Here is a 27,936-nt window from a genome sequence, read left to right as displayed (position 1 = left end):
CCGGTGCTCAGGGGAAGAGGAGTCGGTCTGTGTGACCCCGAGCTCATGGGTCCCCGAGGCCTCTTCCCGAGCCGGCGTGGGAACACAGGCCCCTGGTTTCCAGGCAGCCCTGAGACTGGCCTTCGGGGTGCCGGCCGGCCGGGCTGGCCGGGGGATGTGGTTCGGGGCTGCTGTGGCCCAGACCTCGGCCTCCCCACAACCCCCCGCTCTCTTCACCTGCCTCGTCTTTGTCCCCAGCTCCTCTGTGATGTGACAGCCTCGTCTCCAAAGGGAAATCCTTGGAAGAAACGAGCAGATGGTCCTGTGTCTGCGGACGGGTGGGGAGGCGGGGAGGGCCCTGGAGCCGGGGGTGGGGGGGGGCGGGTTGTGTTCTGGTTTGAAACCGGGATCAGCCCTTCCAGGAGGTCCCGGCACTTTGAATGCTGGATGTTGTGTGGCAGGGACCACACGAGTGTATCCATCGCCTTCATCGCCGTCACCAGCGCCGATGAGGCCAGCTCCCAGGGGAAGGGACCTTGTCGTGTCATTAATAACCGACTTGCGGTGACTGTGACGAAGGCGTGATGGGTGAAATGAAAATGCAGTCAGGTTATGAAACGAGAGAGTAAATACTGTTCTCCCAGGCCAGCTGGGGTGGCAGGCCTGCCCACACCCACCTATTAAAGCTACGCTCTCCCTGAACAGACGCGCTGGGAAAGTGCCGTTCGCCACAGGCTGCTGACGCCCCGCCGCTGGCTTCTGCTACTGCCTGGGATGTATGGGCCTTGCCCAGCTCAGCGCTCACTCTCTGCTTTTAAACACTGGGTTCCGTGCCTCTGAGAGGCGCCTGACGGAGGGAGGGGCTGGCTGTCCCCTGTCTCAGCCCAGGGTGGGGCCCCAGCATTTCCTGTGGTGGAACCTGGGGAGGGAGTCCGTGGGGTGCTCTGGGGAGCCTCCCACCCCTCTCCGAGTCCGGCCAGCGCAGAGCGCATGGGCGCGGGGCCGGGTACAGGGCACCTGCTGGTGGAGTCGGGCAGCCCCGGTGGGGACCCAGGCCTGCCAGTTCCCAGCTGTGTCGCCCCCAGCAGGCTGGGCCTCAGTGTCCTCATCCGGAGGATGGGCGCGTGCCTGTGTCAGTGTCCTGGGGCCGCCCTGATGGATTATCCCAAGCAGAGCGGTTAGACCACAGACACTGATCACCTCCAGTTCTGCAGCCACAAGTCCAAGTTCACGGTGGCAGCCTGGTTCCCTCGGAGGCCGAGTGGGCGAGGCTGTCCCAGGCCTGTCTCCCAGCTCTGGCGGCTTCGGCGGCTTGAGGCCAGCCGTCTTCTCCCTGGTCTGCACGCTGCCCTCCCCGTGTCCTCACTTCCCGTTTGTAAGGACACCGGCCATTGGATTATGGAATGAACCCGCTTTGATTTCCCTGGTTTTAAACGAGGCCCCAGGCCCCCGGGGTCAGGACTGCCTCACCTTTTTGGGGCACATGAGTCGCCCATGACAGGGATGACCCAGGTGGTCACGTGCGGCGGCAGATGTGCGGATGGGGTCCCGCTAGGCGCTGGTGCGTCCAGGAGTCAGCCAGAGTGCGCGGTGGCCTCGAGGCCGTTTCAGTCATTCTCACGGAGCCTGTTGGCTGCCCGAGGGCTCTCAGAGGACGGGGGATCGACGGCCATGACACCATCTGGATGGGAACTGGGGAGCAAACTGGAGAGCTGGGCTCCTGCACGGGCGGTGGGGAGGGTGCTGCCCGAGGAAAGCCCGTCCATGCGCATGTCCTGTGCTGGCCCGGGGAGTGGGGGCGGCCGGCGCTGGGGTCTGTTGGAGGGGTGGCAGCTCGGGCCTGCCCATTGGGCTCCTGTGGAGGCTGCAGCTCGGGGAGGGAGTTTGCTCCCAGAGGGAAGCACGCTTCTCCTGAAGGGGGGCTGCCAGCCGGAGAGGGCGTGGCCCTGTGGGCACCAAGGGATGCCATCTGGGGCTGAGTGGCTCAGAGCCTGTGGCACCCAGGGCGGCCGTGCCTGTGTCCCCGCAGCCATTGGCTGAGCTATGGAGGGGGAAGGGGCAGTCATTTGTCAAACCCTTCTCAGTGCCAGGCAGGTGCCAGGCAGGTGCCAGGCGCTCCACACATGCGATCACACGTCATCCTCCCGGCCGCTCGGGGACAGTAGCCCCTCCTCCAGGGCTGCAGAGGAAGAGGCGATGCCAGAGCGAGGAGGGTGCCCAGTGCCACCCCCCGATTCTGTGTGGTGCCCCTCCTTCCCCGCACGGAGGGAGATCAGGAGACTGAGGCGCCTGGAACCTGAAGGTCTGACCCCAAACCCAGCACAGAGCAGCCCCTCCGGCCACTGCTGTGGAGTCGGGGGCACTGGCCAGGGCTCCCCAGCGCTGACCCCAGTTGGGCAGCTCCTAGTCTCTGCCTGGGGCAAGCAGGACCCCGGTCCCCAGCCTTGGGACCCCAAAGGCTCATCAGCTCGGGGGGTGAGGGCGGCGCCACGCTGCCCTCATGTGTGAAGAGTGGGCGCGTCCTCTCCCCGAAGAGGGGACTGTGAGGGAGCCCAGCGCAGCCGCCGCTGCCTGGCTTCGTGGCCTTCGTCCGGGTGCAGCTCGGGAATAAACCAGGCCGGTCCCTGCCCGAAGGGCTCCTTATCCGCTGGTGAAGCGGCTCTGTGAGCTGTGTGGGGGAGGGGACAGGGTCTGGGGAGGGGAGGGGACACTGAACCCAGGGGCGGGGTCCTGGAGGCTTCCTGGAGGTGGCGTCAGTTAGTCTGAGGTCTGAGTTGAGTAGGGAGTAGCGTGGGGTGGGGGGAGGCGGTCCCCGGTGAGGAGCAGCTCTGCGAGGCCTGGAATGGCTGGAGCTTAGAAGGGACGGGGGCGCGAGGGGACTGCCACGCAGAGCGGGCGGGAGGGGGAACGGCCCGCTCAGTGACCGGCCGGTGGCAGGATTAGTCCGTTTGGGCAGAAGTGGGAGCCGAGTTAGGGGAGGAGCTCCCAGGCCCAGGTGTGCCAGCGTGGGGGGGCTCACAAGGACATGGGGGTGAGGGTTTCACTCCTGATGGGCCTGCGGTCCCTTCCAGCTGTCACTGTGGCCCCTGGGAACCCCCGGAGCAGCAGGGCCACCACGTGGGAATCAGTCGGCTAAAGAGGCCCTTGTCTCCCGTGTCGGCCCCGTCCTCGGCCTCGTCCTCGGCCTCGTCCTCGGCCTCCGTCTTTAGAGCACGCGGCCTCACGGGCCCCGCGGGCTGCGGGGCGGGCGGAGGGACCGCTCTGTTCCCAGCAGGAGGCCCGCGGGCACTGCCCGTGCCGAGCGTGGTTTTAATCATCGCTGCCTCTGAGATGCTCGCCGCCCCCTTGGTGACCTCCTTCCTCACATCTCCCCGCTCTAAGCACCAGCAGAGAGAGCAGAGACTGGTCTGCTGCCGGAGGAGCCCAGCGGCGGTGGCGACGTGGTGACCCCGCATTAGCCGGGCCGAGGGCTGCGCTGGGGACCAGGGTGCTCCCACCTACCCCCCGGGTTCCCATGGCAACGGGAGGGTTAGGAGGGGCTCGTGGGGGCAGTGAGTGAAGGGAGATTTGACAGGCAGGGAGATGCCGCGGCTGGGAGGTGCCCGGGAGCGGCTGTCCCCCCAGGCGAATCCTCATGTCCTCGCTGCTCGTGCGTTTGTTTTGAAGAACTCAGGGTGCTCTCAAACACGCGTTTTCATTCTTATAAACAGATGCGCTTTTTGCACAGGCCTGCCGTGACAGCGGCTGTTAGGTAGGGCCCAGGGTGGGGCGGTGGTTTTAACAATGAAGAGTGTGTGTCTGTGCACATACGTGTGCTGTATGTGTGTGTGTACACGCATGTGTGTGTGCACTCTGTGTGTGCGCTGTGCATGCATGTGTGTGCTGCGTGTGTGCGTGTGTGCTGTGCGTGCATGTGCATGTGTATGTGTGTGCTCTTTGTGTGCGCCTGCTTGCATGTATATGTGTGTGTGCTGCATGTGTGCGTGCGTGAATGTGTATGTGTGTGTGCTGTGTGGGTGTGCGCACGCACTCACGCGCTGTGGTGACCTTTGGCCTGGCCCCGGCCATCTGGCTGTCTGGCTTGCCCTCCCCAGCCCACTGTCCTGGGTCCTGACAGCCCCCTGCTGGGCCTGCGCTGGGCTTGGGGGCAGCCCCTGCAGCAGCAGCCGGCTGGTGTCGGGGTTCTGCAAGGTGCCGGGGGACAGAGCCCCAGCTTCGGGAGCCTGGCCAGGCGTCCTGCACTCATCCTGGGACCAGCGCCTTGGCGGGCCCTTTGACCTCAGCTGGAGAGGGTCCAGGGCTGGGTGTGAATTATTCCCGTGGAGTGGCAGCTCCTGGGCGACCTCAGAGGACCGGGATGTCATCCTGAAGGGCAGGAGCCCTGAGGGGTCAGGGCCTCACACACTCCTGTCTGTGCCCTATGTGCAGGGGCGGAGCCTGGGGATGCCGGCTGTGGGGGGAGGAGGGGGCAGCCATTCCCCAAGACCCCAGTCCTGGGGTGGGGGTCATTGCATCCTTCCCTGGGAACCGGGACACCCACTGATTTCTGCCTCTTCCTGTTGCCACCGCAGGTGATCCTGATCCTGACCAAGTACTACCACGCGGACTCGGAGAAGGTGCTGGAAAGTTCTCTGTGGCGGTAAGTCAGCCCGAGGGGCCCTTTCCCCTGGGCGTCTCCGAGGGGTGCAGCCCTGCGGGTGGGCGGCCCGGCAGCCTTTCTTCCGCTTGAAAAGGCGAACGGGGGGAGCTGGAGGCAAAGGAGGAGCGTGGCCAGTGGGTGCACAGCCTGCGGGACGGACGAGGCTCGGAACTGCGCCGTCTTCTCTGTTCTTCCCGCTCCTCCCGCCGCGCCCTCCTCCGGAGGCAGGGTTCACGCTGGGAAGCCAGGGCGCGTAGGGGCCCGGGCTCAGAGCTCCGGGCGCAGCTCCTGGGGCCCAGCGGCCCGCGACGGCCCCATTGTCAGGCTCAGCCGACAGGCTTGGCAAATGGAGACCCGGGCGCCGGGGGATCCTTTATGGCCGAGCTTAGGGCCTTCGAGGCTTCCAGTGAGGCGGCCCGAGGGGGAAGCCCGGGAGGTTACCACCCTCAGTGTTTGCATCTGCCCCCCGGGAGGGCGTCAGGTCCCCTCGGGCCAGGACTGTGTCCTCCGTGGGCCGCCGCCCCTCCCACGTCCTCACTGAACCATCTTGGTTTCCACGATGTGTTTCCTGAGGAGTAACTCTCCTTTTTCTATTTGAAATCCGTACTCGACACCGCAGCCCGCGGGCCCGGACGCCGGGCCGTGCCAGCCGCCGTGAGCGCGTGGGTTTTCGGCTTTGGCGCGGCCGTTAGAGAGAGGGCTGGTGAGCGTTGGTTCTTGCTGGGTCGTCCTGATCCCTGGGAAGGGCGTGAAATGGCGCCTCAAGCTGGGCCCCTCTCTGCTGGGTCAGGAGAGGCAGCGTTGGGTCGGCGCCCGGGGACGCGTGAGGCTGAGGTGGGGATGAGCCACTCACGCAGCCCGGAGATTTCTCACGCCTCCCACCAGCTCAGCAGCGTGGCCGGCCCCCGGGCCCACCTGCCTGTCCTCCGGTCCTTCCAGCCTTGGGATGGAGTCCTGGAGAGAGGACAGATGCTCACTGCCCCCCGCACCCCACCCCCCCATTACTTTATGTCCTGGTTGATTTCCATTTGAGCCTTGAAGCAGCTCGCCCACCAAGGAGAGGCCGGAGGGACGCTCTCGGATGGCCCTCCGGTGGCGGGTCAGGCGGTTTGTTTTGGGATGGGAGTGGACACGGTGTGAGCGCCACGGTTCCAGCGAATTCTCTTCTCCTGGCTGCTCTGTGAGGGTTGTGTTCCAGGCTCGGTGTCAGGGCAGGCGCCTGGGAGGGGCCCCTCTTTTTTTAAAAAAAATATAGACTTTTATTGATTTCAGAGAGGAAGGGAGAGAGAGCAATAGAAACATCAGTGATGAGAGAGAATCATTGATCGGCTGCCCCCTGCACGCCCCCCACTGGGGATCGAGCCCGCAACCTGGGCCTGTGCCCTGACCAGGAGTCAAACCGTGACCTCCTGGTTCATAGGTCCACGTTCAACCACTGAGCACACTGGCCTGGCCAAGGCGGGCCCTCTTGTAGGTCCGAGGATGGGTCCCCTGGCCGCGGAGTGGACAGGGACCCTGGAGTCTTGTCTCCCCCCAAGTGGGTCCTGAGCCCCTTGTTTGCCCCCCTCCTGCGTGTCGGCGTCTGCAGGGTCGAGGCATCCGGAAGGCCGGTCCCTGCAGCCCTTCAGCGCAGGGAGACGGGAAACGAGCGGACCTGCAATGTCTGAACGGCACACGGTCCTTCCTGGTGTGGCCTGTGCCTGCACGGACGGAGTTGGGTGTAGTTAGAATTTGCTGCGGGTTCTCCGAGGAGCTGGGGGGGTGGGGGTGGGGACTGGCCTGGGCCAGCCGCGAGGCCTGGGGACCTGACCCCTTGTTTATGGGCTTTGGGCTCGGGGTTCGTCAGAAGCAGGTTGGGGGAGCCTAACCCTGACCCTGACCCTAGGGGGGCTCCTTCTCCCCGAGAGCCCCAGTCTCCTTACCCGTGAAGGGGGACCAAACACCCCCGTGTGGGAGGCTGTGAGGACTGAGTGAGATAACATGACAGTCCCTGGAACAGCGCGCCGTCTAAATTTAGCTTTTCACCGAGCAGACCAACAGATTCTAATTTCCCATGTTCCTCTCTCGTCAGTGTCTCTGTACGCAGACGCTTCCTCTCCTTTATTAAAAATGCTCGCAGAAGCATCGCTCATTTCCAGAGCGTTCCCCCACCACCCCACCCGCGGGCTGCAATGACTCTTTGTTTATCTCATCTTTTTTTCCCTCTAATCCTCACTCGAGGACATGTTTTTATTGATTTTTAGAGAGAGGAAGGGGGAGAGAGAGAGAAACATCGACATCGATAGTTTGCTTCCCATACTTGCCCTGACCAGGAATCGAACCCACAACCTTTTGGTGCACAGGACGATGCTCCACCCACTGAGCCGCCCGGCCGGGGCTGTCTTGTCTTCTTGCTGCTGCCAGGCCCGTGTCGTTAGACCCGGCGCAGAGTCCGAGCTCCTCTTCCCCTGACACGCAGAGTGTGTTTCCCTGTTGCATCGTGTCTGCGTTATGCTTTTTTTTACCACCTTGTTCTGGCCCCTGGAGTCGGCTCATTCCCATGCTTAGCTCTGTTGCCGCCATAAAAAATGTAGACGTGTCGCTCGCCTCCTCCCTCGGTTCCTGGGCTGAGTCCCGGGGAGTCCATGACTGCGCCGCGTGCGGTGGGTTTGTGGTGGCCCTGGCAGACCTCCTGCCTTTCCAGGAGATCTCAGGGCCGGACAGGCTGCGGCGTGGCCTTCACCCGCACCCCCGGCTCCCGGGGCGGCGAGCAGCCCTGTGTCCATTACTCACCAACTTCCTCTGGTGACCGCTCTCCGCTAGCTCCACTCTCTCTGGGCACCGCGGGAGGAGTGTTCAGAAGTGGCAGATCGCCATTGGTCTCTGCTGGGGATGCCACCCGCCCGGCTGCTGCTTCAGGCCCCGTGGGGGGCGGCCAGCCTGGGGTGGGGGGGCGGTGTGGGGTCCAGAAGCGCAGAGCTGCCCCGATGCTGGGAGACGAGCGGGCGGGGCCCGGGGGCAGCCTGAGCAGGAGAGGAAGTGGGCACTGGCCCACCTGTCCACGACGCAGCCCTGGGACTGTGACCTCGCACTGAGCGGATTTGAAATGGCAGCCCCGGGTCCCACAGCCCCGCCCACACTGCCCGCGCCACCTCTGAGCCAGGTGCTATGAAACCACCTTCCACTGGTGCATCTGACCTTGGGCAGGGCCTGCAGCCAGGCACAGCCCGGGAGACTGGTGGGGGACGGGGAGTGGAGGTGGGGGGAGAGCGAGGCGGGGGGTGGGGGCAGGGGCAGGCCTCGGATTTTCGCCTAAGCGACGTGGTAGAGGCCCCTCGCTGGTGTTGGGCTGGGGCGTGATGCCTTCCTCTCTCCTCACCTTCACCATGAAACCTTTAACATGTGCAGGTTGCGGGGACGATGCCCAGGCGCCCTGTCGCGAGCACAGTGTCCACCAGATAATCGAAGCCGTTCTCCCTCCCCGCCTGGAGTGACGTTGGGGTCCTGGGATTAGTGGGGGCCGGTGGGTGGAGCCACGGTGGTGGAATGAAGTTCCAACCTGGCCCAGCCCAGCACCCTGCCGGGCTGTAAGGGATGTTAATTTCTTTCCGTTCGGGAGCTCCATGTCTTAAAGAAATACAGAGGCACAGAGTCCCTCCTCCCTCCTCCCACCCCTGCACCCGCCGGTGCCGGCCCAGAAGGCACCCTGCCCTGAGGTTGGTGCAGGTCATTCCCAGGTGTGCTTATGTGTTAAATACACGTGTGTGTCTGTCCGCAGGCAGTATGTTCTGCTGTTTAGTGTGTTTGAAAATGGACACAAATGGCGTCATGCTGCCTTTTGAAGCAGATTTCTCCTCCCATCGTGTCTGCGGTGATTCCTGTGTGAGGAGTGTCCGCTGGCTGAGCGAGGCCTCCTCCGCGGTGGGCGCCTGCGGTCCTCCTCCCGGCTCTGCTCTTCCATCGGGGCTCGGGGGTGTCCAGCGCGTGTCCCCAGCTTCCCTTTCTCTCCGGCCACCGGTCTGTCTGCGGCGAGTCCTGCTCCGGGTCTCGGATCGCCAGGCTGAAATGTCTGCACCTACGTGGGTGGGAGTGTAGCTCAATGCTATTTCATTTTTTAAAAATACATTTTTATTGATTTCAGAGAGGAAGGGAGAGAGAGAGAAACATCAATGATGAGAGAGAATCATGGATCGGCTGCTCTCGAGCCCTGACCGGGAATCCAACCGTGACCTCCTGGTTCACAGGTCCACGCTCCAGCCCTGAGCCACGCCGGCCGGGCCCTCTCTCCTGCTTAACATGTGGAACTTCCGTGGCCGGTGTTATGAGTGTGGAGCCTACGGAGCTTGAGCAGTGAAACCACCGCCACGCAGGGGCGCGCTGACACTCGCTCCTGTAAGGGAGCATCGAGGCTCCTCTGTGGCGGTGATGACGGCGGACGTCCCGCAGCTCCCGGGTCCTGCGCTGTGCGCGGAGGGAGCGTTCACCCGCGGGTGCGCTGCGGTGAAGGGGCGGCTGTGTGGGCAATGCCAGGTGCTCTCAGCCGCGGTTCCGGGTGGACATGGGTGTTCCCTGCCCTTCGCTCGCGCTGGCCCAGGAAGAGGGGCCGTGAGAGTCTCCGGCCGCAGTGGGCGCCGCCCCCGCCCGCGCAGCTCTGACTCCCCTGCGGCTCTGCGCCCGCCGGTGGGCCTTGGTTTCCGCTCTGGCTCCACAACTTCCCCGCGTGGCGACCTCTCGGGCCTCGTCTGCACGCTGAGCCGGACGCAGGCGCGCAGGTTGTCGCGAAGATGACCCCATCGTGTGTGTAACGCCGGCGCTCGTGGGGGTCCGAGGTCGGCTTCCCTCCTAGTTCGTGGCCTGGAAATGTCCGGTTGGCTTTTCTCGGGCGCTGTGCCCAGTGCCGGCGCCTCACTCCGTTTGCTTTAGCGTCACCATGGAGACCCGCGTTTGCTTTAAATAGGACTCGGAGCAGATAGGGAGTGAGGGAGGTGCCCGCTCAAATCCTTCAGGGTTTGCGTCTATTTAATAAGGAATTACTTTCAAACATCAGAGGGATGAGGGTGGGATCCCAGGCGTGGAGGTGCCTATGAAATGTGTCTCGGCGGCTGGGAGGTCCCGGGAAGTGAGGAAAGCCCCGTGTCCCCAGCCCCCAAGCCCCCTCTCCCTCGGCCTTGCCTCCAGCACCTGTCCTTCCTCAGGTCCTGGCTCCCTCTGTCCCCTGCTCTGAGGACTCCTTCCAGGCATAGTACTCCCTTCTCTGCCTACCGACCTCTCCACCACGTCTCTTACCTTCCGCCCCCTCCCCTTTGTCCTCCCAGTCATCTGTCCATTCATGCATCCCCACCACCCATCCCCCACCAGTCCCCCTTCCATCCCCCATCCCTGCATACCCACCCACTCATCACCTATCCATCCCCCATCCCCCACCAACCCACACATCCTTCCATCCATCCCCCATCCACCCATCCCTGTATACCCACCCACTCATCACCTATCCATCCATCCATCCATCCATCCATCCTTTCCTCCTTCACTCCCCCATCCATCCATCCCCTTCCATCCATCCATCCCCTATCCATCCATCCATCCTCCCTCCATCCCCCCTCCCTTCCTCTCACCCCATCCATCCGTCCAAGCCCTTTTGAGTGAGTGCGCTATGATAAATGACCCCAAGACTCACAGCTCAGTAGGGGGTCCAGATAAGCAAACAGCCCAGGATGGCGGCATGTAATCTGCACTGTGAAGGGTCCAAGAGAACCAGGAAGCACTGGACACTCCCTCTCTGCTGAGTACAGGAAGTGGCAATCAGGGAAGGCTTCCTGGAAGAAGCTCCAATGGCCCTCAGGCACCATAGTCTCCCTCTCTCAGGGCAGCTCTCCCTACTCAGGGCCGTCCAAGTTGCCATGGCCACAGCGGCTGCGCAGGCGCACTCATCCTGCCATTCTCAGCGCTCATCCTGCCAGGTTTCGTCAATCCACGCCAGCGGATACAAGCCTTCCTTACCCGAGGCTGTGTCACAGGGGAGCCGCTGCTGGCCTCAGCAGGCCATGGGCACGTTCTGGCCGTCTCTGTCCTGGTCGGGCCCAAGTCCAGGCACCTGTGTGGGACCTGCCCTTAGGGAGCCACCTCCCACCTGACTCACCCACGTGGCGTGTCCTGTGTGTGGTCTCCGCTGGCCCCAGGCCTGCCGGCCGGAAAGCACCCCCGCCCCCGCCTGGGAGAGTTCTCCGGGAGAAAGTGGAGCAGGAAGTGTGCAGGTCCCCCAGGTCCCCCAGGTCCCCGGTTCCTCGGAACGGCTGGCGGCTTCTGCCTGGAGCGGAGGGTTTGCTCTGGATTCAGCTTTCTGACCGTTGGCAGGGATCTGGTTTCTCTGGCGGCGATGACGCCAGCGCAGCCCACGCCGGTGGCTGGACAGTGTGAGCTCGCAGCGGGCCTCCCAACCACCCGCTCATCGCCACTGCTTTTCTGAGGACAGGGAGGCGGTGCTCAGCGGGGAGGCGGCCTGCGAACTTCTCCGGGACGGTCTCATTCTCGGGCCTGCAGTGAGCCCCGACCATCTCCTTGGTCCTCCTCACGCTGTAGGCCTCTCCCTCTAGGGTTCTCAGCCCCCCACCCCCTCTGGCAAGGGACCTCCCCATGGGGCCTCTGCACCCCCAGCCCCAGGCCTCAGGACTCCTCCCTGCGCCCCCGGTCCGGTCCCCCTGGTCCCCGCCTCCATGAGCTCAGATGTCTGCTGGCCTGGGAGCCCTCTGTCGGGGTCAGGCCCTTCTCGGGGCTCCCCACCGCCCCCGCTCCTGTCTCCTCTGGGGGCTGGTGGGGGTTTCCCGGGTTTCTGGGGCAGATGTGAGCCAGGGGTTTACTGAGCAAATGGAAACCACGAAGTGCCGCTCACGGGTCAGTGGTAACAAGGCCGCGGCCTCGGCTGGAGCTGCGTGACGCCCTTGACCTTCGATAGGGATCCTTGATTGGGTGCTGCTAATCCCCCCCCCCCCCCCGGAATTCTCCCTAAAACACCTTATGCAAGCAATTACAGTGCGTGGCCATCAAAGAAATGCTGCGAACTGTAAATACACGAGGTACGAAAGCCACTCTGTGTTAACCCCCTTAATGTTGGAGATAAATGTTCTCACGCGTCTGTTTAAGATGCCAACAGAGACATGTTTTATACATTTTAAATATAACTTTATTGATTTCAGAGAGGAAGGCAGAGGGAGAGGGAGATAGAAACATCAATGATGAGAATCACGGATCGGCTGCCTCCTGCACGCCCCCTACCGGGGATGTGTCCTTGACTGGAATCGAACCCGGGACCCTTCAGTCGCAGGCCGACGCTCTATCCACTGAGCCACACCGGCCAGGGCGTGTGTTAGCCGTCTTGAGCCCCGCTTCAGTGTTCTGCAGGAAACATTGTCCCCGCCCCCGCGTGCTTTCGCTGCACCGTTTCAGGGCCGTGAGATGCGCGCAGCCGGGGAGGAGGTGTTTATTGAGCCAGATGCTCTCGCTCAGGCCTCCGTCGCTTCCACCTTCGAGCATAGAGAGATGTAAGGGACACACGCCCTGACCTTGACCGCCCCGAGCCCAGTCATGACCAGCGGCTTCCCGACGTCCAGCAATGCGTCAGGCACTGTTCTCGGCACCAAGGATTCGGAGGGAACAGAGCCCGGGCGCTTGCCATTCACCATCACGCCAACCGGGTGGGGGGGGGGCGGCGGGCGGGGGGGTGGGGGACAGAGTCCTGGATGGCGCCTCCAGGGCGTGCATGGGACACGGCCGAGTGCGGGGATGGGGTGCCAGGCCTACCCCACGGCATGCTGGGGCGGGGTCCCAAAGGTGAGACCATGGAAATGGGTTCTGAAGGATGCATAGAAGTTCGCTAGGCAGAGAAGGGCCATGGGGCAGGGAAGGGAACCCCCGGTAAAGAGCCAGGCTGGAGCTGGCTGCAACAAATCACCATAAACGCAGTGGCTTAAACAACACAGGTTTATTCTTATGCAGTTCAGGAGGGCAGAGTCCTACGTGGGTCCCACTGGCTCATGGGCTGCATCCCTCCCCTGCCTCCCGCCTCTCGGGGCCGCTGCCTTCCTTGGCTCCTGCCGTCCTCACCTTCACAGCTCGCAGGGCCCCTCGGTGACCCTTTTCTTTTCCCCCCTCTTTTCTGACCGGAGCTCGGAAAGATTCCCCCCTGCTTTTTTTTTTTTTTTTTTTTTAAAAGATATTTTTATTGATTTCAGAGAGGAAGGGAGAGGGAGAGAGAGAGATACACTAATGAGAGAGAATCATTGATCAGCTGCCTCCTGCACGGCCCACACTGGGGATTGAGCCCACAACCCGGGCATGTGCCCCAAGTGGGAATCATAGGTCGACGCTCAACCACTGAGCCACATCAGCCGGCAGGTTCTCCCCTTTAAGGACCCCTGTGGTCAGATCGGGTTCATTCGGGTAATCCAAGACGATGTCCCCATCTCCAAGTTCTTAATTCAGTCACATCAGCTAAATCCCTTTTGCCCATAAGCTGCAGGCTTCAGGGTGTGAACATGTTAGGGGCTCTGTTGTTGCATTGGCCACTCAGGGCATGAAGGGATAGAGATGGCGGCCTCTGTGTCTCTGGTCACGTGAAGGCCTGGCTGGGATACTGAGGTTGAGCCGGAGACGTTGAGTCACAGTGTCCGATCACTGCGTTCTGTGAACATCTCTGGAGCATCCTAGCCCTTTGCTGGGTCTTAGGCCTGGCCAGGACCCGGACACCAACGCTGTTAGAGAGGAAGAGACTGGTGGGGGACCAACATCTAGGGCCGAGGATCCCACAGGAGAGGGTGCGTGGGCATTTCAGAGGAGGCGATGTCTGAACTGAGCTTTGAAGGATGCATAGGAGTTTTCCGGGCAGACAGGCAGGGGAAAGGCACTCTAGTCAGAGGCCACATTATGTGCAGAGACAGAGGCATGGGCAGGCCTGGCATGGGAGGACCCTAAGAAGCTGGAGGGGCTGACAGGAGAAGCGAGCGAGGACGGTGGGAGACGATGCTGCGAGTCCAGGGGGTGTTGGGCCAAGGGCTTTGTGCGCCAGCCCCGGAGGATGGCGCTCTGCTGCAGGCGGTGGGAGCTACGCATTAGAGCGATCACATGGCTGCAGCCTCAGGGGGCAGGGAGGGTGCAACCTCAGGAGGCAAGGAGCCATGGTTAGGCCGCTGGCAGAGCGGAGCAGGGAGGGGCAGGTGGCATTCGACAAGGAGCTTGGACCACAAAGCCTCCTCCCCCTTCCCTTGCCCTCCACACCTAGCTGAGTGCAGAATCCTGTTCCGTGTGTCTGCCGTGGGACCAGAACGTCACCCTCTCCCCACTCCTATTCCGCACCCCCTGCCCCCCAGCCTTTCCCTGCGGGGTGCAGAGCAGAGCCAGTCTCCTGCCTTTTGCATTAAAGCCACACTCTGCCCTGGAGATTTAGTGCATTTTCATAAAACTCCCTGAGTGGAAGGCGTATGAGAAAAACCGTCTTTGTGTTCTGTTATGTAATGAACCTCGCCTGAGTGTGCTTTGAGGGATGGGGCCGTAAACCGGCTTACGGGCAAGCAGCATCGTGGGGTGCAGCGGCCAGCAGTGTCGGGAGGGTCCCCGTGCGTTGGGGGGTCCGCGGCGCTGCCGGCTTCGCTGCCGTGGGAGCAGCGGTGCGGCGCTCGGCCCTGGCGCCCTGCCTGCAGAGAGGGAGCTGCCTGCGCGGGTGGGTGGGCCTCGGTAGGGTCTGTGCAGCGGGGGCTGGGGTGCGGCTGCTGTTTGCTTTGGGGGTGGAGACTGGCGATTGGTGGAGTTTGGAGGTTATAGGCACCAGCTCTGCCACGTGGGGAGTCCCAGCTCTGCCGTTTGGGTGGCGTTAGGCCAGGCACTAGCGTTTCTGAGCCCGTGTGCCCACCTGGGAAATGGGTCTGTTTCCTCCCAGACCTCTGCTGAGGGGAGGTGGCGACATGGGGGGGGGGGTTGGGGGGGGCAGGTGCACTTTTGGAGGAACCCACCCTTCTAGGGCGTGACCCTTGACCTCCATCACTGCCCCTGACCTCTGTTCCCTGTGGTCGCTGCCCTCAGGCCACGGCCAGGCCCGGGGGGTCCGAGAGGGGACAGCCCTATCCAACCTAATGAGGAGGGAGCCCCGGGCCGGCCTTGGGGGCGGGTCAGCGGCGGCCAGGGCGCGGGGGCACGTGGAAAGGGTGAGGGCGGCCCCGAGGGGCTGTGGGGCCCAGGCATCCCCAGCGGACAGCGCCGGACAGAGCGGAGGCTGAGCCATCCTGGAGGAGGCCAGGCCTCGGGGCCGCTCTCACACACTCACCTCTGTGAAGCCCCCTGTGCCCCACGGGTGCCCGGGGAGTGCCCTCGCCTCTCAGCCACTCTGTGCCCTTGCACTCCCTCCTGCAGCCTCGGCCCCTCCCCTGCCCCCCGCACCCCTGCGTGTCCAGCAGCACTGCCATCCCCGTGGAGGCCCGCGCCCCCAGCTCCCTGCCCGCCACACCTGGAAGTGGGCGCTCCCTTCTTGGGGAGCGGGCAGGGGTGCTGTTTCTCCCCGGGGGTGTAGGATCAGCTGGAGGGGGGCAGCCCCACCCTTCCCGGGACCCTGGCCCCTGTGGGCTGGGCTGGGGGGATGCGTGGGCAGGTGGAGGCAGAGCCCCACGCGGGGCAGGATTCCAAGGGCTGCGTGCGACCTCCCTGCTGTCACCCTCCGTCCACATTCCAGATCCTGTTAAACCCACATGGCAGGCAGCCAGCCCCGCCCCACGCTGCGTGCCATCCACCCTGCCGGGTGCCACACCCCTTGCGGGGGCGTGACCGTGACCATGAGCTGTGGAGTCCTTGGTGGGCCGGTCTGGCTGTGGGCAACGCGCACACCTTCTCTCCTTCTCCGGGAGGAGGAGGACGTTAAGAGGCAGCCTGTGGGAGGCCTTGTTCCCGCTCCTGTCCTGAGTTTTCCTCATCGCCCGCTGGCAGGGCGACCTGAGGAGCTGGTCTGGGAGGGGTGAAACTCCTGGCGGTCACTCCCGCTGCCCTAAATGAGGGCTTCCTGACACCCAGGCCCCTCCCGATCGGGACACAGCGCCAGAGCCACTCCAGGCCCCCCTGGGCTGGGCGAGAACCACAGAGACGCCCAGGCTTCTGAGCCGGCAGGTGGTTGGCGGGAGGTGGGAACTTGCGTTCTTTCCGATGGAGACCCGCGCCTGCCCGTCCTTGCGCCCCGCGGCTGGTGTACAAAGCGCTCCAAAGCCAGGAGTTGTGTTTGGGCTGCGGGGCCATTTCTCAGGTGAGGAGACTGAGGCAGAGGACAGAAGGAACGGGCGGCTGGCCCACCCTCGCTGGGCTGCGGGGGATTAAGATGCCACGGTGTCCATGCAGACGAGCGTGTGTGCCCCGCCCGCAGTTCACCCCGAGCCTGAGGGTGACCTGAGCGAACAGCCCAGGAGGCGCTGCCCCGGGCCCTCCATTCGCCTGGCGGACACCTCCGTGGGGACCTCACAGGGCTCCCTGAGGCCGGGGTCCCGGGGGCCCTGCGTCCCTGCGTCCCTGCCTGCCCCTCTCCTGGCCTCAGCCTCAGCCTCAGCCTCAGCCAATGTTCCTCCCCAGCTTCGACCTAAAAGGAATTTGATGAGGGAAACAATAAGAGTGTCTAAGGGGCTCGCTGCTGGGGGGCTGCTGGGGGAGGTGGGGGCTGCGCTGCTGGGGCGGTGAGGTGGCTGTACTTCCCCCCACCCCTCTCCCCCCCCAATCCCCGGGTGTTAATTAAGAGGGAGGTTTGCGAGAGGAAAACAGTCCCTTTGAACCCTGGAAAGACAGACAGAGGTCTGGCGGGAGGAGGGGATTTAAAAGCCCCCTCCCTGACGCTGGCCTGCACGGAGCTGGCCTCTCCCACGCACTGTCACCATCCGGCCGACGACCCCGCCCTTCCGGAGGTGGGGTGGCCCCTTTAGGAATTTTAGGAATGAGAAGACAGAGGCAGAGGTCACGGGTGGGGGAGTCAGGACTTGAACTCCAGCCCAGCTGGGTGCAGTGGGTGTGAGGGTCCGACACACAGGGCTAGACTCTTGGCTCCATCACCTGCTGGCTGTGCGGCCTTGGGCCAGGCACTGACCTCTCTGGTCTGTTTGGACCTGTGAAATGGGATGAGAGTGGCGTCTTCCTCCTGGTGGCTGTGGAGGGGGAGGAGGGAGGTCCGGCTGAGTTCTTGGGCAGTGCCTGCTGATCACGTGGGAAGCCCTCCATAGGTGGCCATTGCTCACTGTCCTGGGAGGACAGACACACGGGCGCGTTGGCTGAGCTGACCCTCAGTTGTAGCTGGTCCCCAGTCTTGGGTGGGTGGGCAGAGGGAAGGGCATGTGGGGGCCCCACCACCCACCCAGCACAGGGAGCTTGGTTTGGGAAGGTGGTGAGCTCAGGGCTGGCGGGGCCTGCGGCATCTCATCGCTGCGTGGATGGGTCACCAGGGAGATGTGGCGGCACCGCCCGGCCTGTCGCAGGCCGGCCATGCCGACCAGTGACAGCCCCGGGAACTGACCCGTCACATGACGGCCAGCCCTGGGGAGCGTGGGCCAGCCCTGGGGAGCGTGGGCCAGTCCTGGGACCACGGTTTGCAATCAGCCCCCAGTGTGCAAGTTCATGACTCCCCGGACACCTGTGTGTGGAACTGGATGCAGAGCTGCCATCCATGGCCACATCTGGGCCCTCACAGGGCCGCCCCGGTCCAGCCAGCGTGAACCAGCTCGGAGGAGCCCAGAAACTCAGGCCCAGCTCCCCTGTGTCCTGGGCAGTGGCCGGGTCTGGGACATTCACTAAGGGCTCGGATGTAGCCCCTCGGAAAAGGGCACCCGCTCAGGCCTCTGCCCACCCCGGCTGGGCACCTCTCCTCTGCCCACCCCGGCTGGGCACCTCTCCTCTGCCCACCCCGGCTGGGCACCTCTCCTCTGCCCACCCCGGCTGGGCACCTCTCCTCTGCCCACCCCGGCTGGGCACCTCTCCTCTGCCCACCCCGGCTGGGCACCTCTCCTCTGCCCACCCCGGTTGGGCACCTCTCCTCTGCCCACCCCGGCTGGGCACCTCTCCTCTGCCCACCCCGGCTGGGCACCTTTCCTCTCGTTCCACAGGATTTGTCTGAAGGCGGCTGCTAGGCATTACCCAGCCAGGCTTCAGGGACACGCAAAGGCCTGAGTCCCTGTGTGGGCTCGAGAGACAGCGGGGTCTCCCTCGGGCTGTCCCCAGGGGCTCGGGGGGTACAGGAGACCGGTGACGATACAACACTGGAGAGAAACATCCGGCGGCTAAACCAGTGCAGGAGGGCTTCCCACAGGAGGGGACCCTGGGAGGCAGGGAGGGCGATTGCTGGGCCCGGGCAGCAGGCCTGCCCGGGGAATGAGGACATGGCAGGCGGCGTTTGGAGAAGCTCCGTTTATTCCGCGCTTGTGCAGCCAGATTCTCCTGGGGACCTGAGCCAGGTTTTGTGGGGCTCGGCTGATGGACGGGTGTGGTCCCTGGGGGAGAAGCTCTCTTTGAATTGTGTCACCATCCCCACAAGACGTGTGTAATCACCCCATTCTACAGATTGGAAAACCGAGGCTCCGACGGGTGAAAAGATTGGCTCACCCCTGAAAGGCTCCACAGCCCAGAAGCCACTCCAGACCCGGCACAATTTTCCTCTCCTCATTAGGGCAGCGCAGGCTTCCCCTCTGCCTGGGACCAGGGCGGTGGGATGTCTGGGTCCCGTGTGGGCTGAGGCGGGGGAAGGCCTGTTGAGCCCGGCTCCCCTGGGAGCTGCAGAGTCCCAGCCTCCTCCCCAGAAAGACACACCTCACACACCTTCGGGGCCTCCCCAAGGACCCCGGGTCGAGAAGCGCTGGCCTGAGCAAGTGGGGGTGGCTGTGGATGAGACACAGCCCCTGCCCCCAGCTGCTGGACAAGAGGCGTGAGCCCCTCCTGTGATGGCCCCTCTGCCCCGCCCTCCCCTGCCTCCGCTCACCCAGCCGGGCTCCCCGCTGGGCGCTCGTCAGCAGAGAACAGAGGGGGCACCACAGGCCGTGACAGGCCCCGCGGTCAGCCCATCACAGCGACGGAGGCTGAGGGGCAGGTGGCCAGGGTGGGGCCGGGCCCGGCAGCTGGTTCCGGTCTGGGGGAGACTTACAAGGGCAGAGCCACGGGCACTGTCGTTAGGATGGGGATCCGCGCCTCAGCCCTGCTCCTCGGCAGCCTCCCGCCCGAGCCTCCGTTCTCTGCTGTGAGACGGGAGTGGGGTCTCCGGGGGGTTCAGGGTGAGGAGGGCCCCCTGGGGGGGCACTCGGGCTCCCCGGTGTTGAAGGGCATCACTTTCCATATGAAGCGCTGGCAGTGCTCCAGGGCGTTGCACATCTGGGCGGCCTCCGGGCTGGTGCACCAGAAGCTGGGGCCCAGGACGCACTGGTCGGTGCCCAGCAGCGGGGCCCGGGGGGCATGGCAGGCGCCCACCTTGGCGCACAGGGCGGCGGGGTCCATCATCTCCGAGAGCGTGGCGAAGAGCACGGGCTCGTACTCGTCCACGAAGCGGTTGCACTGGATCATGTAGGGCAGCGGCAGGATGCGGCAGCCGCCCTTGAAGGCCTGCAGGATGCCGCGCTTGGTGCTCTTGCGCTCCAGGTTGCGGGAGGACACGCCCAGCAGCCGCTTGCAGCCATTGCAGAAGCTGCCCTGGTTGTCCCTGTCCAGCAAGGGCGGCAGGAGGGTGGCGCGGGGCCCGTGGATTGCCCGGGCCCGCCGCCGCCGGCCACCGCCGCCGCAGAGTCGGATGGCCTTGCACACCTTCTCCGGGGGGACCCTGGTCACAAACTGCACCAGGGAGGGGCTGTAGGCGTCCACCATGGTGACGCACTGCTGGACGATGGACGCGGGCATCACGGAGCACACGCGCTCCAGCGCCTGGCTGATGAGGACCTCAGTGCTGTTGGAGTCCAGCCACTGGTCCATCTCCTGGATCACCTGCAGGCACACCTCGCAGGTCAGGCCGGCCTGCATCTGCAGCTCCGTCCTCTTCCCCACAGACAGCGGCTCCAGCGGGGGGACCACGAGCTCGGCGGGCACCTGCAGCTCCTCGCAGAAGCCGCCCTTCTCGCAGGTCTCCTCGGGCAGGACCAGCTTCAGCATGTGCTCCCCGGGGCCGAGGAACCTCAGGATGTAGTCCCTGCAGATGAGAGCCAGGTCGGGCCCCAGGGACTTGCACTGCTCCCGCGTGACCACGTCGGCCAGCGCGGACACGTTGGAGCCCACTTCGTCCTGGAGCCGGGTGACCAGCCGGACACAGTCCTGGCACACGGGGTCCTCAGGGATCGGCGGGAGGTGGAAGCTGAGCGGCCCGTGGGCCATGAACGGGGCCACCAGCTCGGACGTGTCCTCCTTGGAGAGTGGCCCCGGGGTGGCCGGGAGGCTCTGCAGCGGCTGGCAGAGGGTGAGCGCAGTGCACACCTGTGGGGGGGCGCTGCCCGGGCCCCCCCCGAGCATGCTGAGGATGGCCGAGCTGTGGGCGTCCACCATCTCCTTGCATTTGGCCGAAGAGTCCTGGCTGGGAAGCCACTCGCAGGTCTTCGTCACCAAAGCCAGGACGTCGGCATCTGTGGTGTTGGGGTTCGCGCCGTTGCCGGCAGCAGCCACCACATCCAGGCAGATGTCACAGGGCAAGGTCCTGGCGCTGGGCTTGCTCCAGACGGCGCTCCGGCAGTGCCCCAGGGCCCCGCACCTGGCTGCGGCCTGCAGGTCGCGGCACCACACGGCAGAGCCCTGAGTGCACTCCAGGGAGCCCTGCACGGGGCCGGCCAGGGCGGCCCCCAGGAGGCTGGGCAGGAGGAGCAGGGCAGGGAGCATGCTGCCGGTGACTCGGTGGGTGGCTCCAGTGTGCCCGGCACCCCGGCTGCTGCTATAAACCGGCCCCGCCCCTGGGCCGCTGTTCCGGGGCCCCGCCCTCCGGGCTGCCTCCTGCGCAGCCTGACTCCGCCCCGGCTTCCCCACCAGGCCTCCCTGCAGAGCCCTCCGCCCCAACACCAGGAGGCCCTCCTTCCCCTGGGCACACTGGGACTTGTCTGTCGGAAACGGCTTGTATTTGAATGGAGCGCACTCAAAGCCCCTGTCCTGGGGGCCCTCCCCGCGCCTCGCCCTGCCATCCCCCCACCCCCGCTGCGGCAGCCAGGGCTCAGGCCTGTCCTGACCTGTTGGCTGGGAGCCGGGGAATTTCTGCCCCTGGGAGGTGTATAAGGCAGCCCCTCCTTTCTCTGCTAGAGCACTAAATGATGTCATGACTGGCCAACGACCCCAGCTGCTGTCCGCCACATCTGGCCTGACGCGGGAGTGGCCGGTCTGCGTGGTCGCGTCGCTGTGCTGCGTGGTCTTGCAGGGCCTCGGGCTTCCTGCGTGGTGAGGGCGCCCAGCCACCTCCCCGGCAAGTCAGTTTCTGCTGGGCCACAGTGGGGCTGAGGATGTGGGTTGAAAATTCACCTGCCCAACGGGCTGTTTCATTCCCGCGTCCTTTGTTATTATTTTCCTTCCTTCGTGTCTGAGAAAGAGTTCTCGGCCGGAGAGTCAGCGCCGGCAGGCACACAGGTGTCCCAACTGGGTCCTGTTTATTCACTGGAGAATTCCAGAGCCAGGCGGCCGGCCGGATCCCTGTGGGTCACTGCCCGCCAGGGGCCCCACCAGGGCCCGGCCGGAGGGGCTGCCCTGGGCCGCCGGAGCCCCGGGTGGGGGTGAGCCCCTCGCGCGGTGCCCTGGCTCGGATTCCGGGCCCCCGGTGTGCATGGGAGCACCCAGCTATGTGGGTCGGCGCCCAGGCCCGAGGTGCGGCCGCCCCGTGGAGGAATGTGGATGGGGCTGGACCACGGGCCTCCTCCCTGTCGGGTTGGGAACATTGATGGGGAACAGGATTAGCTGAACGTCTCACACCACGTCCAAGGATGGTGGTTCCTGTGGACCGGAGGCGGGGCCGGCCTCGGGAGGAAGTGAGCCTGGGCTCTCAGCTGCGGGGCAGCAGCTGGGGGCTTCCCTGCCATCAGGGTGGCGCTGGAGACGCGGGCACCGTATGTAGCTGGGCCTGGGCAGGCGGGTGTTGGTTCATGTCACCAGGCTTTGTATGTGCCAGCCCTTCGTCCAGTGTGTCTCCTGATACTGTGGATCTGCTGTGGTCCTCCAGGGACTGTGGGCACAGGGCCCTGCTCTCTGGTGTGGAAGGGTGGTGCCAGCTGGTCCCTCACAGCCCAGCCCCATGGTGCTGCCAGGCTCCCACGGATGCCGTGCTCCCCAGAGGCTGGGACATCTCGTCTATATCTATCTATCTGTATATCTATGTATATGCCTATCTATCAATCATCTATCTATCTATCTATCTATCTATCATCTATCTATCTATCTATCTATCTATCTATCTATCTATCTATCATCTATCTATCTATCTATCTATCTATCATCTATCTATCTATCTATCATCTATCTATCTATCTATCTATCTATCATCTATCTATCATCTATCTATCTATCTATCTATCTATCTATCTATCTATCTATCATCTATCTATCTATCATCTATCTATCTATCTATCATCTATCTATCTATCTATCTATCTATCTATCTATCATCTATCTATCATCTATCTATCTATCTATTATCTATCTATCTATCTATCTATCTATCTATCTATCTATCTATCTATCATCTATCTATCATCTATCTATCTATCATCTATCTATCTATCTATCTATCTATCTATCTATCTACCTACATATCCTATATAATAAAAGCCTAGGTGGCGTCATGCCCTCGTGCGATGTCATCACAAGACGGCTGCGCTCACTTCGTCACAAGATGGCCATCAGGGGAGGGCAGTTGGGGGCCATCAGGCTGACAGGGGAGGGCAGTTGGGGGCGAGATCAGGCCTGCAGGGGAGGGCAGTTAGGGGTGATCAGGCCTGCAGGGGAGGGCAGTTAGAGGTGACCAGGCTGGCAGGGGAGGGCATTTGGGGGTGATGGGGCCGGCCAGGGAGCAGTTAGGGGTAATGAGGTAGGCACGCAAGCGAGCGGTTAGGAGCCAGCAGTCCCGGATTGTGAGAGGGTGTCCCACTGCTGGTTTAGGGATCGGGCCTAAACTGGCAGTCGGACATCCCCCAAGGGGTCCCAGATTGGAGAGTGCAGGCAGGGCTGAGGGACACACACCCCCTGCACAAATTTTGTGCACTGGGCCTCTAATATATGTATATATATATATATATATATATATATATATATATATATATATATATCAGAGAGGAAAGGAGAGGGAGAGAGAGACAGAAACATCAATGATGAGAATCATTGAATCATTGATCAGCTGCCTCCTGCACACTCTCTACTGGGGATTGAGCCCACAACCCTGGCGTGTGTCCTAATGGGGGATTGAGCCGTGACCTCCTGGTTCATAGGTCAATGCTCAACCTCTGAGCCCCGCCGGCCAGCCTCCTCCTTATCTTTGCATCCCTCCGGCCTAGTACCCACAAGTGAAGTACTGAATTTGTCTTTTATTTTTAAAAAGTATATAGGAGCCTTTTTCTTTTGGACTTCCTCATTTTTTACTTTTTATTGAAATATTTCTTGGGTACAGGAACAGGCACAAATTCTCAGTGTTCAGCTCTACCTAGGTGCACAACCTGAACAGGCACCGGATCCAGGCGGAATAGCGCCAATTCCCAGCAGCCCTGGGCACCACCAGTCACCCCAAGCCCCGCCCCTGCCCGGATCCCCAAGTATTTGGTGTCTGGCTTCCTGGGTGCAACGCCAGGTCCTGAGATTCGTCTGCACTGCGGCGAGGAGTTGTGGGTCTGGCGTCTCATTTTCTGTAGAACTCTGTCCGCTGGTAGACGACACCCCCGTGTATTTCCGTGCTTTCGTCCATGGGCGTGTGAGTCATTTCCAGTCGGGGCAGCAGGGATTCCGCCCACGTTGGGAGCACCCACATTCCCATCTCTGCTGGGAATTTTCGAGGAGTGGAACCACCAGGTCAGCTGCAGGGCACTGACACCCACAGGGCGGCCCATGGCCTTTGTGAGCCCCCACTGCCCTTAGCAGCTATTTTGCTTTATTTTCATACTAGTGGCCTGGTGCACGAAATTTGTGCATTGGGGGGGGGGGGCGGGGTTGTTCCTCAGCCCACCTTGCAACCTCTCCAATTTGGGACCCCTCGGGAGATGTCTGACTGCCTCTTGCAATCTGGGACCGCTGGCTCCTAACCGCTCACCTGCCTGCCTGCCTGATTGCCCCTAACCACTCTGCCTGCCGGCCTGCTTGCCCCCAACTGCCCCCCCCATAGCCTGATTGCCCCCAACTGCCTCCTCCACTGGCCTGCTCGTCCCCAACTGCCCCCACCCCACCAGCTTGCTCGCCCCCAACTGCCCTCCCCTCCTGGCCTGATTGCCCCTAACCACCTTTGCCTTGACCCCGCCACCATGGCTTTGTCCAGAAGGACATCTGGAAGGTCTCCCAGTCTAATTAGCATATTACCCTTTTATTAGTATAGATAGTTTACAACTTAGAGAGCAGTTGAAAACTGGACAAGGACCCCTGTGAGACCTGGACTCAGCCGCACTGGCCCCACTTGCTTTGTGGTCCCCGTTGTCCTCCCTTCATCCCCATCCATCCATCCGCACATGCGTGTATTTCTGACGCAGGCTTCCCGCCTGGGAGAGCTGGCTGGAGACACAGTCCCTCTACCCAGTCTCCTAGGGACCAGGACGTTCTCACGTCATCCCCACACCTGTCATTTGGGGAACGGTGACGTTGACACAACACTGTCGTCTCTCCCGAGGCCCAGGTGCCTTCACCGCTGGGTGGCATTCTGTGTGCGACCCCAGCACCAGCTGCTGTCCACGGCAGTCCCCAGGGTGGGGCATTCACCCCGCTGCTCAGCCCATTCTAGTGGGGCCACGTCGTGCACAGAATGTGTGTCTGTGGGTGGCACCCAGGAGGGCCTGCTGGGCCCAGGGTTTGAATGTGCTGAGCAGACGCCCCCAAAGATTTTGCTGACGTGTGGTCCCAGGGGCTGTCGCCCCACGGCGTCACCCCTGGTGGCTCTGGTCTCAGCCCTGCAGAAAATGCCGGACACGCGTGACAGGTGTCCGTCTGCCACCCACAGTCCAACCAGTGGCGGTGTCGGCTGTGCTTTTACAAGCTCCGTCCAAGGAAGTTATCTGGAAGGGACTTCCTTTTCCTTCCCGGGACAGACAAGCCTGGGTACCGTGGGAGGAGGTGGTAAGAGGAGGCTTTAAGGGGACCCTGGTCTGGAGCCGGTGGGGGAGGAGAGCGGAGGAGGCGGCACCTGCTGAGACATCCGGAAGGCCCCGAGGTGGGGGAGGAGAGCGGAGGAGGCGGCACCTGCTGAGACATCCGGAAGGCCCCGAGGTGCCGGGGAAGGGCTGGCCCTGGGCGCAGCGGGGACATCTGGTTCCAGCCCCGCCCAGCGGGCTCGCGGCCTGTGCTCCGGAATGTCTGCCCACGGACAGCTCTGCCCACTCCCAGGCTGCCTCTCTCCTCTCTCCCTTCTCCTGGGGGACACGCCTGTCCCCTGCCCAGGACCCACCTGCCCTGCGGGCCACATGGGGGCCCAAGGCTGGGGTTCACACCTCCACTCATTTCACACGTTTTCGTGGCCCCAGGGGTGAGCTGGGGCTCAATGAGGGGCGGGCATGCCTGTGCGGGACGGAGCGTGAACGTGTGCTGCCATGTGAGCGTTCTCATGTCTTTGGAAATGCGCCCTCTGGAGGGGGGACAGCGGGAGAAGGGGGAGGTGGGCGCGGGGAGGTGGGCGCAGGGAGCGGGATGCCGGGAGGTGGGCACCGGGAGGTGGGTGCCGGGAGGTGGGCGCCGGGAGGTGGGCGGCCTCCACAGCCCCTCTGGGAAGGTGCCGTGAGCACAGCTCTTGGTGCAGTGGGTTTGCAGGGGGAGTCCCAGGAGGGCACGTGGCAGGGCGAGGGCCCCGGGTGGGCAATTGCTGTCCTTCGTGCAGAGCCCGGGAGGAGGGAGGCGCAGCGCCTGTGGAGGGAGGCGGGCTGTCCCCTGAGCTGCCGAGTCCCCTCGAGGAGTCACTGCTGCTTCTGAGGACGGGACGTGGGATTTACCCACCTCTGTGCGGCCTGGCAGAGGGTACCCAGGTGAGGGGCCTGGCAGCGGGCACCCAGGAGGGGCCCGGCCGAGGGCACCCAGGTGAGGGGCCTAGATAGAGGGCAGCCCAAGGCTGGGGATAGGGGAGCCCCGAGGAGGCCATGCCCGGGCCTTGCATCCAGGCCTGGGTCCGCAGCACAGAGGCCGAGGGGGGCCTGGCAGAGCTGGGCAGGGCGTGGAGGCAGCAGCACGAGGCGGTGCCAGGGAGCTGAGTGGGAGGCCGTGACTCATACCAGCAGATGTGAGCGCGTGGGTGAGTGGGGATAGTCCAGGGGCAGGAGCGGGCATAGTCCAGGGGCAGGAGCGGGTGGGGGATTCCTGAGCGGGGCCGGGTGGGGGGAATGCTGGCAGCCCGCACAGCATCTGCCCAGCCTGAGGTTGGTGGGGTTGGCCTTCCCACCCAACCCCGATGGCGCCTCCGCTGTGTCTCTGTGTCCACCTGTCCCTCTTCTCATAAGGACATGAGTCATTGGACCAGGCCCGCCTGGGCCAGGGTGACCTCACCTTCCCAGTTACACCTGCAGAGACCTGTTTCCAAACAAGGTCCCATCCCAGGCGCCAGGGGTCAGCACCGCCAACCTTTCAGGGGGCACGGCTCACCCCACCCACAGCCTCAGGGTCCTGGGCACCGTGACCTTGACCTTAAACGCTGCCTGTGGTTCAGATCAACATCAGCCTTGGGAGGCCTGGAGGTGGAGAGGCCCCTTTGTGGGCAGCATCTGGGGTCAGAGGTCAGGGGGAGGCACCTGGGTGCTGGCAGGGCACCCGTATCCCCGCCGCTGGACGCTGTGAAGCTCTGAGCACGCGGCCAGTCTCTGCGTGGAGCACGGCTCTGAGCTCAGGGTCAGGGGTCCGGGGCTTTGAAAGGCAGACCCAGTTCCTACTCCCAACAGCCCAGCCCCTCGGGAGGCACGGAGTCCCGCGGCCACGGTGGCCCCAGCTCCAGGGCCCATCTCATCACCGTGACGCTGCAGAGCTGGCGGGTGGGGAGTGACCGAGACCAGCGAGGCCAGGGTGGCTGCGTGGACACAGGTGTGGGGCGGTGTGGGGCTGTGCGGGCCAGGCCGTGGGCATACACAGCTCCAGCGCCTGGGACCTTCCCTCCTGATCTCAGGGCGCCAACCTTGTTGGAGGGTCTCCCGTGTGCCCAGCACCCTGGCACCAGCCCGTGGGGTCCTGTCCTGAGTCCCGGGTTCCTCCCCGCACCTGAGAGCTGGGGCGGGTACCTTCCCACAGACACCTTCCCTGGCGGGCGGTGCTGGGTGTGCCACTCCCGGGCCATCAACATAACAAGCCCTATCGGCCCGCCCACCCCACCCGGGAGGGTGCCCTGGGAAAGCACCTTTGCCAGCCGCAGCCTCACCTGCAGGCCAGGCTGTCTCCTCCCCGCAGGCACCCGGAGCAGCTGCGTGTGGGCGCGCTCTTCTGGTTCGATTAGAAGAGGGGAAAGGGGACCCTCAGAGCCATGCTTGCCCTGGTGTATGTGGCTCCTGCACAGAGCGAATGGCTCTGAGCACCGGCTGTGTGCTGAGACGGCTGTAGGTGCAGGGATTGTTTGAGGGAACGAAATAGACAGAACCCTCAGGTCCTGGGGTGAGTGCAGGAGGCGGGAGTGAAACACAAATACAAATGGGAAAGGTGCCGAGGAAGGGGCGAGGTGATGAGGAACAGGTGTGGGGTGGGGTCAGGAGTGGGCGTGTGGGTGAGACCCAGCGGGGGGAGCTTGCGGGGACAGCAGTGGGGTGGGGGGTGCGGTGGGGGGTGAAGGGGGAGCATCAGAAGCGCTGAGGCCACTGCAGGGACCGTGAGAGGTGGCAGGTGCGGGGCTTAGTGGCGGCGGTGGGTGGCGGGCGGCGGGCCTGGGCTCTGGTCTGTGTGAGGGTAGAGCCCACAGGATGTGCTGCCGGCCGAGGAGGAGTGTGGGAGGAGGTGGCCAGGCCAGGTGTTTGACCTGAGAGGCGGGAGGCTGCGGAGGAGGGAGGCCGGGCAGGCAGACCTGTTGGGCTGCTGTTGTGACATCAGGTGAGAGCAGGTGCCTGATCCGGGCCGTGGCTCTGAGGATGGAGAAAGGACACGAGGACTGGCCATCGCCCTGGGTGGCCTGAGAGGACAGGGCAGGGCGGAGGGAAGCCGGGCTTGCGTGATGGGGTGGCCAGGAGGAGGGGAAGCCCAGGCCAGGGTGT

At 63.6% G+C, this 27,936-nt stretch overlaps 2 protein-coding genes across 3 annotated transcripts in view; one reads left to right on the top strand and one right to left on the bottom strand.

The window, feature by feature from the left end:
• The window catches only part of SORCS2 (sortilin related VPS10 domain containing receptor 2), a 232,339-nt gene that overhangs the window by 99,553 nt on the left and 104,850 nt on the right, over positions 1–27,936 (top strand). For both annotated transcript variants that reach the window (XR_004970897.1, XM_036328153.1), the window contains exon 2: positions 4,551–4,618. Coding sequence is in view for 1 of the 2 variants with exons in the window: in XM_036328153.1 (XP_036184046.1) it covers positions 4,551–4,618 (68 nt within the window). In the remaining variant the exon portion in view is untranslated. The remainder of the gene's footprint in view (positions 1–4,550; positions 4,619–27,936) is intronic.
• Positions 17,989–20,595, bottom strand: PSAPL1 (prosaposin like 1). Its single transcript, XM_036328207.1, has one exon. It carries the CDS (start codon positions 20,441–20,443, stop codon positions 18,860–18,862), a length of 1,584 nt encoding a protein of 527 aa, XP_036184100.1. The 5' UTR covers positions 20,444–20,595; the 3' UTR covers positions 17,989–18,859.

The sequence above is a fragment of the Myotis myotis genome, unplaced genomic scaffold (genome assembly GCF_014108235.1).
Source record: "Myotis myotis isolate mMyoMyo1 unplaced genomic scaffold, mMyoMyo1.p scaffold_m19_p_1, whole genome shotgun sequence".
In the NCBI taxonomy this organism is placed as follows: domain Eukaryota; kingdom Metazoa; phylum Chordata; class Mammalia; order Chiroptera; family Vespertilionidae; genus Myotis; species Myotis myotis.
Note: the sequence above shows the minus strand (reverse complement) of the source record. Positions and strands in the feature narration are given on the sequence as shown.